We start from the raw sequence: 14055 nt of genomic DNA on the forward strand, positions 1-14055 counted from the left end.
ACACGTCCCCATTTGACTCGAGCACTGGTTAACACGTCCCCATCTGACTCAAGCACTGATCAACACGTCCCCATCTGACTCAAGCACTGATCAACACAATACCATCGTGAACTACGACTACTACTACTACTGATAATAATAATTAACGGTTTATTGAAAAAGTTCTGCAGCCCGAAGGCTGAAAGTATACATTGGACATAAATGACTTATTACATGCTGCTGCTGCTGCTCACACCAGTAACTAGGGTCATTGGGACGCTTGGCATATTATCGTGTTTTGAACATTGGGACACGTGTTATCGTCGCTCTGTTTTATTTAAAGAATGTCGTTGGTTTTAAAGATATATCCTAGATATACCGTAATAATCTCTGGATAGCGAATTCAAGAACGCAGTGGACGACCTCAAGATGAGTTAATTGATGCCCGAGTTACCTTTAGCCCGGCTGATGATGGGGACCCCATCAGCTGAGAGCACAACAGCTGATGGACGACCGTAAACAAACATGGAATACGGTCTGGTGTCATATATTATTTAGATGTTGATGATTATTTCAGTCATCGTGATTGGCAACATAGAGGTCCCACCCTAACCCACCTCTCCCTCGACCCACCTCACGTCTCCCCTCCCTACAGGGCACCACCCTAACTCGTCCCTCACCGAGACAGTAATCCCAATTTTCCAACTTTAATTGAGAAATTAGGCATTCAACCTCAGCCTAATGACTCCCTCTCTTCTTTTCCTCCCTCCCTCCCCATTTTCTCCTTCCTTCCTCTCTCCCACTCCTTTCCATCCCTTCGTTCTCTCCCTCTCGTTTCTTCCTTTCTTTACCTCTCTTCCTGACTCATACAGTTTTCACTCTTTTCCCTCCCCTCCCTCTCCTCTCCTCTCTACCTCTTCCTTTCCCCTCTTTCTCTGTTCTTCTTTTCCTCCATCTCTCTCCCTTCTACCATCACAATCTCCTTGTCTTCTCCCTTCCTCCCTCACATTCACACAATCCTCCCTATCCCTCGCTCACCCAAACAAAAGACCTAAATTGGAAACTGAATTTTTTCTTCACCCCAAGATGCAGATCAAGCCATTACAGAGCTCAGGACCTCCAGCCGCCGGGGACTATAACTGGTCGGAATCCCGGGTCCATTATCTGCTGGTGCTCGATACTGTACACACAACACACACAAAATACACACACACACACACACACACACACACACACACACACACACACACACACCACACACACACACACACACACACACACATACATACATACACACACACAGCCGTAACAAAAAATTAATGAAGAAATAATGTACAGAAATAAAAAGTACTAACGTGATATACGAGGCAGGGTGAGGCAGTGGGACCTGAGGCAGGGTGAGGCAGTTGGACCTGAGGCAGGGTGAGGCAGTGAGACCTGAGGCAGGTGAGGAGGACATGGCAGGGTGGCGGAGGACATGGCAGGGTGGGAGGACATGGTGAGGGCGATACAGGGTAAGGCGAGGCAGGGCAAGACGGGGAGGGGAGCAGGCAGGGTGAGGCAGTGGGACTTGAAGCATCGACACTGGTGGATTTAGTCTCATGGTCGGCCATAATTTGTGTAAATCAGATTAGTTCAGTTATCCCGGTAAAATTCTCAGACGTTACGGCCACCCACTACCACTACCACTATTGCCACCACTATGCCACCACTACCATTGCCACCACTACCACTCATTATGCCACCACTACCACTATTGCCACCACCACCATTGCCACACACTACCACTATTGCCACCACTACTGCTATTGCCACCACCACTACTACCACTGTCATCACCACTATTGTCGCCACAACCGCTATTGTCACCACTACCACCACACACCAACCACCTATTGCCACCATTACCACTATTGCCACCACTATTACGCCGCCACTGCCACCACCGCCACCACCACTACCACTGCCACCACCACTACCAGCGCCACCACCACTACCACCGCCACCACCACCACCCCAACAAATACCACTGCTACCCAATACCGCAGCACACTATCACTACTGCCACCACCACCCACTATCACCCACCACCCACCCTATACCACCTACCCTACCACTGCCACACTCCACCAATACACTAATACCACCACCACTATTGCCACTACCTCTACTGCCACTACCTCTATTACCACTGCCACCACTACCACCAATGACACTCCCACCACCACTATTGCCACTATCATTAACACAACCATCTCCCCGGAGACACGTGTAGTGACTGGTGTGGTGACATACTGTATACGGTAACATGTGTGGTGACAGATGTGGTGACATTATGTGGTAACAAGTGTGGTGTCACGTCTTGGGCACACCACCGCCACCACCCTCTTGTCAAGGTGGGCGGCCTGATCGTGGTTGGAAGTGTATGTGGGCTGCTTACTGAAGGGAGGGCGGGGGGGATGGGTGACAGACAGGGAGGCGTGACGAAGGAGGAACCAGGTTGCATGCCTGGGAGGCTTCAACACTCGTACAGCTGAAGGAGGAAGAAGGAGTTGGGGGAGCTGAAGGAGGAAGAAGGAGTTGGGAAGAGGAAGAGGGAGATGGGGAGGGGAAGAGGAAGTGGAGATGGGAAGAGGAAGAGGGAGAGGAGAAGTGACAGTGAGAATGTATTATGGAGGACCCGGAGAGAGTGAAAGAAAGAAGAGGAGGAAGGGGAAGAAAAGAAGATGAGGATAGGGGAGGGGGAAGAAAGAGGAAGAAGGAAGAAAGAAGAAAATAAGGTTGAGAGAAGAATAAGGAAGAAGATGAGTAAGGGGAATAAGGAAGATGATAAGTAAGGGAAAGGAGGAAGAAGAAGGGAACGACGAATGTGTAAACGACAAGACCATGGCCACAATATGCCGTCAACCCAACGTTCGCTTTCCCTGACTGACTGACTCACCCGCAACTATAACCAGTCTACAGTAACAGTTATTCAGTCACCTTATTCACTTCAGTCTCGGGATTAACTTACCTTACAGTGACTATCGTACCTAACAGTGACTATCGTACCTAACAGTGACTATCGTACCTAACAGTGATTATTTTACCTTTACAGTGGAGCCAGCAGTGCCAGTGGGTGAGGAGCGAGGCAACGGGCGGGTATTGGAGAGTGCGGGAGCGGCAGTGAGGGCAGGGAGGCCGCCCGTGAATGGGGGCGGACTGCCAGAGACCCACTGTAATGAAATCAACGCCCGCGATACTCAGTGCTGGAACGGTCTACGCGTAGCTCCGTGAGTCTTAATTTGATTGTACTATAATGTTGTGATCTGAGCCTGTTATTGTAGTGTGGTGTGAGTCTTACGTCCTTACTCTAATCTTGAGGTTTAAAACTAGTGCCTAAGTCAGTCAGTTAGTCTTAAGTCAGGCAGTCAGTTGGTTAATTAGTAAGAATGAATTAGTCATTTAGTCAACAAGTCAGTCAAAATTGGTGAGTGAGTCATAGTCTGTCAGATGGCACAGAATAAATCAGTGTCAACATTGCCTCAGGGTAATGGGTGTCGGTGCTTCTAGGAACACTAGTCAGGTGCCACTCAACTAACAGTAACAGCAGTAGTATTACCCTCCTCAACCCTTCCAGCTCACCCAGTAACCCAGAGAAAAGAGGAGAAATAAATGAGTGTGTGAGAGTGTGTGTGTGTGTGTGTGAGAGTGTGTGAGAGAGTGTGTGTGTGTGTGTGTGTGTGTGCGTGTGTGTGTGTGTGTGTGTGTGTGTACAGGCTGGGTAGACGAGAGGTGCTACAGTGACTCACGCAATTAATCACAATATTGTTGGCACTTCCGTCTTCACTGAGGGAGTGCCACCACTTTAGGATTGCCACCATTTAGGGAGTACCACCACTGGGTTTTAGATAGTGTTGGCTCAAGTGTCAGTAGAAGATGACACACCTCCAAGAATAAGGATGACACTCGTACATTACCCCGCCACCTGGCAGCTCGTCATCTGGCCGTCACCACCAGGTTGCGGCTCCTCACCTTAACTTTCTCCTGTGTAAAAAGATAACTTACGGCCAAGTTTATATAACCTGTGTGTCCCTTCCATGACCCCGTGACCTACCTATGCTTAGCGACCTCCGTGACTTACCTGGTGACCTGTGATCTACCTGGTGACCTCTGTGACTAACCTGGGACCCATGATCTTCCTGGTGACCCCCGTGATCTACCTATGCCAAGCGACCTCTGTGACTTACCTGGTGACCCCGTGACTAATCTGGTGGCACTGAAACTTACCTGATGACCCTCTGATCTCCCGAACCCCCGTGATCTACCTGGTGACCCCTATGACCTATCTGGGACCACCGTGACCTACCTATGCTCACGACCTCTGTGACTTACTCCAGACCCCCGTGATCTACCTGGTAACCCCCTGATCTACCTGGTAACCCCGTGATCTACCTGGTGACCTCAACCTATCTGGTGACCACCGTGACCTACCTATGCCCGAGCACTCTGACTTACCTGGTGATCCCTGTGATCTACCTGGTGACCCTGACCTACCTGGTGGCCCCTGAGACCACCTAAGCCTAAGCGACCTCTTGACTTACCTGGTGACCACCGTGATTTACCTGGTGACCTCTGTGACCTACCTGACCCCTCGACCTACATGGTGACCCCGTGACCTACATGGTGACCTCTGTGACTTACCTGGTGACCCCGTGACCTACCTGGTAAACCCCTGTGACCTACCTGATGATTCTGACCCAGTTTGTGGAGTAGTGGTGGGTGGAGAGGTTGGTAACCTACGCCGTATAGACCGACCTGTGTTGTTTTATCTTTACAGTAATTTGTGCAACGACGCCATTACCACCCAAGCCTGTTGTGTTATAGCTAACTGTACGACGCTGGCCAGAGAATGTGCTCTGTGTGTGTGTGTGTGTGTGTGTGTGTAGTGTGTGTGTGTGTGTGTGTGTGTGTGTGTTGTGTGTGTGTGTGTGTGTGTGTGTTGTGTGTGTGTGTGTGTGTGTGTGTGTGTGTGTGTGTGTGTGTGTGTGTGTGTGTGTGTGTGTGTGTGTGTGTGTGTGTGTGTGTGTGTGTGTGTGTGTGTGTGTGTGTGTGTGTGTGTGTGTGTGTGTGTGTGTGTGTGTGTGTGTGTGTGTGTGTGTGTGTGTGTGTGTGTGAGAGAGAGAGAGAGAGAGAGAGAGAGAGAGAGAGAGCACAAGACATTCTCCTTTTTACTTCATTGGACTGACTCTAAGGTACCGGTAAAACCTTCTCCAGCAGATGTGAGCAGTCTTCTCTCTGCCCTGCCTGGGGAGAGGGAAGGGGCAGAGTTGGTGGGGTGAGTAGCGACGTGTAAACTGTTCTTGGCAGATGAGCTCAGTAAGTCAAGGGCATGAGTGAAGGCTGGCAGGAGGCTGGTTCTCTGTTAAGGAAGTGACTGTTGCCAAGATGAACCTTATTATATGGACTGTTATTATCTTTGTCGCACACTACAGGCCACTCTTTATGCGTTATCAGGACCAACTCGCTCTCAAGATGTGAAGGCCAGTGTAAGTCTTATGTACTATGCACGAAAATTCATCTCGAATGACAAATATTTGACCGCCAGACACGGGACTATGTTTTTATCCTCGCTCTTTGAATCCATCATTGTACAGCCCGAAGATCGTGGAACCGCTGAGCCTGACTGATATACAGGGTGTTTCAAAAAAGTGTATATACATCGAATCAGACAGATTTTTGTGGAAATTGTGTGAATGTTTGTGTTACAACAGCAATACTATCCTCATTTATTTATTTCCGAAGTCTCCTACAATTGAGGACAAATTTGTTGTTAAAGTATTCACGTAATATCCAAACGAAAATATTTAAGGTAGTGTGTGTGTGTACATTTTTGAGACACCCTGTATAACACAGCTTATGAATGTGTTGGAATCTCATGAAGATTAGCCCCACTCCACCTGATAATTAAGCAGCCTAACTCTTAGGTTTGTTTAAGTTAGATTAGCTTAGGTTAGGATAAGATATTTAACTTAGATTAGCGGTTGCGGTTAAGCTTAGGTAAAATAAGCTAGGGGACTAATTTCCAGGTGATTCATGTGTTGTGTACGTTTAGAACAGATGAACATTAAACCTATAAACTAAATGAACTGTTGCTCGTGTACGTATACTGTTAAACTTACAAAGATGGCGCGCCGAGTAAGTCTTTCTTGAGAATGTACGTAAACACACCGAAGACTTAGTGTCACTTAACCCTTGACACACACACACACACACAGCAGATGGACGTGTATGTCTAGGTTGAGTAGGGGAGTGAGGGGAGGAAACTGTTACTTTAGGACATCTGGTGGAGGAATAAGGTACTATTTTATCAAGTGTGTTAATTGAGCCATCTGTTAAATTTAGTTGCTAAGTTAATTAAGCCTCCTGTCCACCTGTCACACGTTTGAATCCAACAAAAAAACTTAAACGGGTAATGAAGGGTTGTCGTCTTCCCCGACGTGCGTTCACGGGCGGCCAAGTCCTAGGGCAGGTAGAGACGGAGACGTCAGGTGGTGGGACAGGTAGAAATCAGGTCGTAGAAGGGAGGAGAGGTTGCTGTGACGAAAAAAGAAAGTGACCATGATTTTGCCTGACGAGAATGAGTGAAAAGACGGAAAATGAGAAGAATGGGAGAGTGAGAGAGTTAGAGAAAGACCACACACATACACACCAGCCGCCCTGTAAACAAACACCAGGTGGCCAGAACCAGCTGGACCCTCTTTGTTTATGCACGATACTAGGAAGGCCAGGCGCGGCACCTTCTTTATATACCAGGCGGCCCCCTTGTCCCCAGCGTAACACCTTCCCCGTGGCGACCCTCACGTTGTCTCCTACATTTTTCATTTGCTGTTGAAGATTTTTTTAAGATTAACCACTCCAACGATTACCGAACCTAACCTAACCTAACCTAACCTAACCTAATCCCTCTGTGTTCGGTTGCTGGATTCTTTCTTTTTTTTTTTTTACAAAAGTCTGGTTTGTTTTCCCGTATGCAGAACGGAGAGTTACGGAGTTCCTTAATAATATATATAGAAGCCTAACATAGTGGTTCACACAAGAGCCTGTCATAGTGGTTCACACAAGAGCCTGCTGTAGTGGTTCATACAGTAGTCTACCATAGTGGTTCACACAGTAGTCTACCATAGTGGTTCACACAGAAACTTCATAGTGGCCAGGCCCTGGGTCACACGAAACCTATCATAGTGGTTCACACAAGAGCCTGTCATAGTGGTTCACACAAGAGCCTGTCATAGTGGTTCATACAGTACCATAGGTTCACAAGTAGTCACATATGTCACACAGAAACCTATCATAGTGGTTCACAGGACCGTCATAGTGGTTCACACAGAAACCTATCATAGTGGTTCACAGTCGACTTCATAGTGGTTCACACAGGTGCCGTCATAGTGGTTCACACAGGTGCCTGTCAGTGGTTCACACAGGTGCCTGTCATAGTGGTTTACACAGCCGTCCGCCCAGGTCCAGGGCCGGTGGCACACAGGTGCCTGTCATAGTGGTTCACACAGGTGCCTGTCATAGTGGTTCACACAGGTGCCTGTCATAGTGGTTCACACAGGTGCCTGTCATAGTGGTTTACACAGGAGCCTGTCATAGTGTTTCACACAGGAGCCTGTCATAGTGGTTCACACAGGTGCCTGTCGTAGTGGTTCACACAGGAGCCTGTCATAGTAGTTCACACAGGAGCCTATGATAGTAGCTTACACAGGAACCTGCCAGAGTGGTTTACACAGGAGCGTATCATAGTGGTTTACACAAGAACCTTCCATAGTGGTTTACACAGGAACCTGCCATAATGGTTCGCACAGGAGCCCATTATACTGGTTTACACAGGAGCCTGCCATACTGTTCAGCAAAGAACACACCATAGTGGTTCAGTAGGACACAGAACCACGTACTAATGACTGGAACGGCAAAGTTTCCTGCGTTTTTGGCCAACATTTGCTGCCAGTTTTAAGTTGTGTTTCTGGTTTCCGTGTTGGCAGTCGTCACCTCAAGTTAATAGTTTCGTTTGTCATCTCTGAACAAAGCCTCGGGTCGACCAGTCTGTGGAAAAGCGGAGAAAAATAGTGAGGAAAGCTCTTTGTTTTGGGAAAAAGCCTCGACATGGCCTCTACTGGATGTATGTGACAACTCCCGGACGTAAGTGCTAATTATTGAGGGCGTTGATAAAGCGGCGAGTTATCGTTCTTTGTCAACACGTCGTCCAGCTATCATCCTTCATTACTAAAAAGACTAGAACGTCGCTTCTTCCGTACGTTTGCTGATGGAGTATATTATTGAAAGAAAAATACTGCTTGTAGAGCTAGCAGGGTAAATTTAGCAGCGTTATCCGTCAAGAAATAATGAAAATGGTGCCGGGTGTTGGATCAGCACCCTGCACACCCAACCATTGTCTGACCCACGTAAAAATCTACGGTTCCCACATTTCACATTTTACATACAATGCTTCTGTTGCCCCCCAAAAATGTCACCTGTTTACCTGATTATACTTATTAAATTACCAGTTTAATAATGATAATGAATTCTGCCGTAATTTAGTCCTTGTTTTCCATGATTGCCCGTTGGTAATTGATAATAATAAAATTGAATTCTCCAAATAATAATGTTATTGGCGATGTTTCTATAATTGGTGTTAATTAAAATATTGTAACTAGTGAGGATATTAATATTGGTTTATATATTCAATGTCTCTCTTTTTACCTTACCGTCTTTGTGTTCTTGTTATTACTTAGTACTATGTAATTAAAATTCTTGTCCTAATTACTTTATTTATGTAACGAATTCATTAGTTAAATCCTGTTAGGGTCAACGATAATACCTCTGCAAACTTAATTAACCCAGAGCTTTGTAGATTACGGTAATGAGCTTAATGAAGCCACCTACAGTTACTGGTAATGAAGCCACCAACAGTTATTGTTAATGAAGCCACCTACAGTTACTGGTAATGAAGCCACCAACAGTTATTGTTAATGAAGCCACCTACAGTTACTGTTAATGAAGCCACCTACAGTTACTGGTAATGAAGCCACCAACAGTTATTGTTAATGAAGTCACCTACAGTTACGGGAAATGAAACCCCCTATAATTAATGAAGCCATTTACAGTTAATGAAGACAGTCACTGGTAAAGAAGCCACCCACAGTCACGGGTAATTAAACCACCTACCGCTACGGGTAATGAAGCCACCTCTCTGGTAATGAAGCCACTTACAGTTAATGAATCTGCCTACAGTTACGGTAAAGCCACCTAAAGTTAGATAATAAAGCCACTTACAGCTAATGAAGCCACCTACAGTTATGGGTGATGAAGCTACCTAGAGTTACAATTAATGAAGCCATCTACAGTTACAGATAATGAAGCCACCTACAGTTACAGTTAATGAAGCTACCTCCTGTTAATGAAGCTACCTACCGTTATAGTTAATAAAACTACCTACAGTTACAGTTATTGAAGCCACCTACAGTTAGTTAATGAAGCCACCTACAGTTAGTTAATGAAGCTACCTACAGTTACAGTTAATGAAACCACTTGCATTTAATGAAGCTACCTATAGTTATATTTAATGAAGCCAGCTACAGTTACAGCTATTGAAGCCACCTACATATTAATGAAGCTACCTACAGTTACAGTTAATGAAGCCACCTACAGTTACAGTTAATGAAGCCACCTACAGTTACAGTTAATGAAGCCACCTACAGTTACAGTTAATGAAGCCACCTACAGTTACAGTTAATGAAGCCACCTACAGTTACAGTTAATGAAACCACTTGCATTTAATGAAGCTACCTATAGTTATATTTAATGAAGCCAGCTACAGTTACAGTTATTGAAGCCACCTACAGTTACAGTTATTGAAGCCACCTACAGTTACAGTTAATGAAGCTACTAGTTACAGTTAGAAGCCACCTACAGTTACAGTTATTGAACCACCTACAGTTAGTTATTGAAGCCACCTACAGTTAGTTAATGAAGCCACCTACATATTAATGAAGCTACCTACAGTTACAGTTAATGAAGCCACCTACAGTTACAGTTAATGAAACCACTTGCATTTAATGAAGCTACCTATAGTTATATTTAATGAAGCCAGCTACAGTTACAGTTAATGAAACCACTTGCATTTAATGAAGCTACCTATAGTTATATTTAATGAAGCCAGCTACAGTTACAGCTATTGAAGCCACCTACAGTTACAGTTATTGAAGCCACCTACAGTTACAGTTAATGAAGCTAGTTACAGTTATTGAAGCCACCTACAGTTACAGTTATTGAAGCCACCTACAGTTAGTTATTGAAGCCACCTACAGTTACAGTTAATGAAGCTACCTACAGTTATTGAAGCCACCTACAGTTACAGTTATTGAAGCCACCTACAGTTACAGTTAATGAAGCCAGTTACAGTAAATCAATGAATCATTCAGTCAGTCAGGGTTGGCATCCAAAGAGAGCTGACTGAGGCAATAGAAAATATTACTAATGATAAACGCTGATATAATCTTTAAGGTGTGTCTAAAAAGGGCGTCATTACCATGTAGTACGTGAGTTAAGGGGAAGTGTCCGTAACATGTACAGTTGCCTCCATATGAACGTGCCACGGCCAGGAGGTGAGGGCACAGACACGTGTGTGGCAACGTAGCGCTATAGTCATGGGTCATGGGCGTGAAACCATGGATTACACTGTTTGTAGGTTAGCAGCCGATACGTTTCATAAATACTTATTAATAAAAAATAAAAATAAATAAAAATCAAGCATCCATGGGTAATTATTCTTCAGCATTGAGGTGTGGCCTCGCAAGCAGGGTAATTTCACTGCTTCACGCCCATTCATTCAGCCCTGACTATGGCGCTGTCCTGCCACAAATCGTACCCGAACCCTCACACACTCCCAGGCTTTGGTACGTTCATATGGAGGCAACTGTACATGAAATATTGTTAGGTAAAATACACTCCATGTACTTGAATTAATAGGATTGCCCTTACCATATATGTAAATTAAAGGTAAAGCGTCTTTACTATGTACGTAAAAGTATCAAATGTGCGAACTTTACCCTATGCGAATTTTATGCAAACTTTACCCTCAGCGAACTTTTAGCAAATTTAACCTTATGCAAACTATGCTATGCAATCTTTATCCTGTGCAGACTTTACCTTATTCAAACTTTACCCTTAGCAAACTTTACCCTATGCGAACTGTACTCGTTGCAATCTTTACCCTATTGGACCTATCCAGTTTACCCCATGCAAATTTAAACCTTTGCGAACTTTACCATGTGCAAACTTTACTCAGTTAAAAGTTTACCTCAGGCAAACTTCACCCTGTACGAAATTTTCCTCCTTCAGAGTCTCAGAGGCAATATTGGCGAACAAAAAACAATAGAACAAACACCTATGACGCCCTGGCAGTGGAGGTCGTTTGGGGCTTTTAGTAGCGGGTGTTGGTAAGTCAGGTGCTGGTGGCGGCCGCAAACCTCACAACGACCCTTGCTAGACCATGGTAGTGTGTTGCCTGTTTTTGATGACTGTTACCAGTCATCCAATAGTTTTTAGCAACGATTGATTGATGTCAGATGCGGTCAACGATGATCATTCATATACTGTCATTAACATTTGGTTACCAGCTAAAGATAACCAATTGATGTCAACAATAATAGTGATGATTTACTACTGTTGATAACGGTTGATAACTTTAAAGCGAGAGAAAGTTACGCTTTACGGTTTGGGTGACAATAACGATGTGTAGGTTTCCTCTCTCTCTCTTTATATATATATATATATATATATATATATATATATATATATATATATATATATATATATATATATATATATATATATATATATATATATATTCACGAATGTTATATTATTTTCTTAACAGGTAAATATTTAGCGTTGCCCTTAAAACTTTCCGCATAAATATGTGTAAGAGAAGGAAGTTTAGAACAGTGTGTGTGTGTGTGTGTGTGTGTGTCTTTAGAGTCTCGCCTTGAATACGAATGAAAATGTAGCCTCATTCTCTGCCTTAAACACTACTCACCTTAAGAGTCTCCTCAGAGCTCCCAGAAGACTTTCCTGGATTGAGAAAACCCTGGAAAACCAATCGGATTCCAGGGAAAACTCATTGTCGCTTTCCAGAGGTAATCTTGAGAGAAGTGGCGCCTCCCAGACTTCCAAAGATGCTGTGCTGATAGCTGCCTCCCTACCTCTTGTTCTCTTTGCTCCACTCACTCACTAACGCTGCTGGAAGTGTTAAATTGTCTCTTTATTTTATAAAAGTTACAGCTGAATTTCCCTTGTTGTTCATCCATAAGTAAACTCTCATTTGGAAAATTATTCATATTTGGGAAATTTATCACGTTTGGAAAATGATTCATTCTTGCAAAGGAACTCACATCACGCATTTAATTGTAATTAGTTTTCACGTATATTTTTCTCTCGTTTTTTAAGCTCCAGATTATATATAACAGTGGGAGGGGATGAATGTTTCAGGCCGCACGTGGGTCTGCTGTGCTCATTGTTGGTTTTTCACCTGTGCATTTATTGGGTAACTTGAAGATTAGCCAACCCAGCTTATTTCATCCTAAAATTAACCACCCTAACCTCATCTAACCTAATCTAACTTAACCATATGTAATGTAACTAGCCATAACATAAACCCAACATAATTTCATCTCGCCTAAAAACCTAATCCAATCGAAACATAATCAAACCTAATCTAACCTAACCCCCCCAGTTAGTGTTGGCATAATCATCAGGTGAAATAATTGCTTGGGGCTACTCTTCAGGACTCAAAATATTCTACCCTTGTCTGTATGCATCGTTGAATTGTGTGATTATAAGTTCCAAACTGTTTGGTGATTTATGTACTTCGAACTTCACCTTATAAAATATATATATATATATATATATATATATATATATATATATATATATATATATATATATATATATCTCTTCCAAGCAGCAGTTATTTTGGCAAGTTTGGGCAGATATTCTCGTATATATTGATGCATTACCTGTGTATGAATTTTCTAGAATGTATTGCATCATTTTTTTATGATTTTCTTATGTATTGTAAGCCTAGATCAGAGTAGAACGTTGTAAACTACCCAGGCGTATCTCGTTCCGACCTGCAATGCCTGGATGGCGCTAGGATGCTCTACTGTAGGTGCATATAAGACCAGCGAGGTGCCCTGTGGGAGTAGTCGCCCATTTCTACTCAGCGTGTGTAGTATAATCGTAGTGACAGCTAAAGATAATTGGTGTTCAAGTATTGTGAAATTGTTGTGAGCGATATGAAGTGAAAAGACTATGAATTGTACACTGGTAGTGTGCTGATTGTATTTATTCAAAGTGAGAAGTCCAGTTGTGAGGACATACAAATGAACGGTTTTGTGAAGATTTGTGATTATTAAGGAAGACTTACTGTTCACAAGTGTGTTTCTGTGACCTGGTGGAAATCTACCTGCCTGTTGTTGTGTCTGTACACTGATACCAATCGTCGGAAATTACTGGAGACTAGTGGGGCAGTTGGTGGTAATTCGACAACACTTGTGAGATATCTACTGCTTCTGTATATACGATCTGGCCACTGGTAACCAGCGGTGGAAGCTGGTAAGTGGCGAAAAGGTTTCATGACACTGGTGTCAGGAGTGGAATAGCTTACCAGTGAGATATTAGTCAAGATGGAAGGTGACGGTGTCCAAACCAGAAGCCAGGCCAGGCAAAGGGAGATTTCCATGACTGATCTGATGTAATTCTTACGTGCACAACAAGAAGAACAGAAACAACTACTGCAGAAACAATGAGAAGAACATAACTGCTACAAGAATAATGAGGAGAACAGAAACAGCTACTTCAAGAACAACGAAAAGAGCAGAAACGTGAAAATGTGCAGCTCAAGTGAAAATTCAGGAACAACTGCAGGAACAGACAGAAAACATTAGCAACAATTACAGCAGCTGTAGGAAGAGATCGACAAGAAAATTCATGAATGTGATGAGGCTCTGCAAAAGATGTGTAATAGATGTGATG

General features: G+C 43.9%; 1 protein-coding gene across 1 annotated transcript in view; it reads left to right on the top strand.

Annotated features, from left to right (window-relative positions):
- LOC121871702 overlaps positions 1-14055 on the top strand; it is a 63853-nt gene that overhangs the window by 22604 nt on the left and 27194 nt on the right. The window contains exon 3 of the mRNA XM_042374113.1: positions 3057-3251. Within this exon, the coding sequence (XP_042230047.1) occupies positions 3057-3251 (195 nt within the window). The remainder of the gene's footprint in view (positions 1-3056; positions 3252-14055) is intronic.

Source organism: Homarus americanus, unplaced genomic scaffold (genome assembly GCF_018991925.1).
Source record: "Homarus americanus isolate GMGI-L3 unplaced genomic scaffold, GMGI_Hamer_2.0 scaffold39675, whole genome shotgun sequence".
NCBI lineage: Eukaryota > Metazoa > Arthropoda > Malacostraca > Decapoda > Nephropidae > Homarus > Homarus americanus.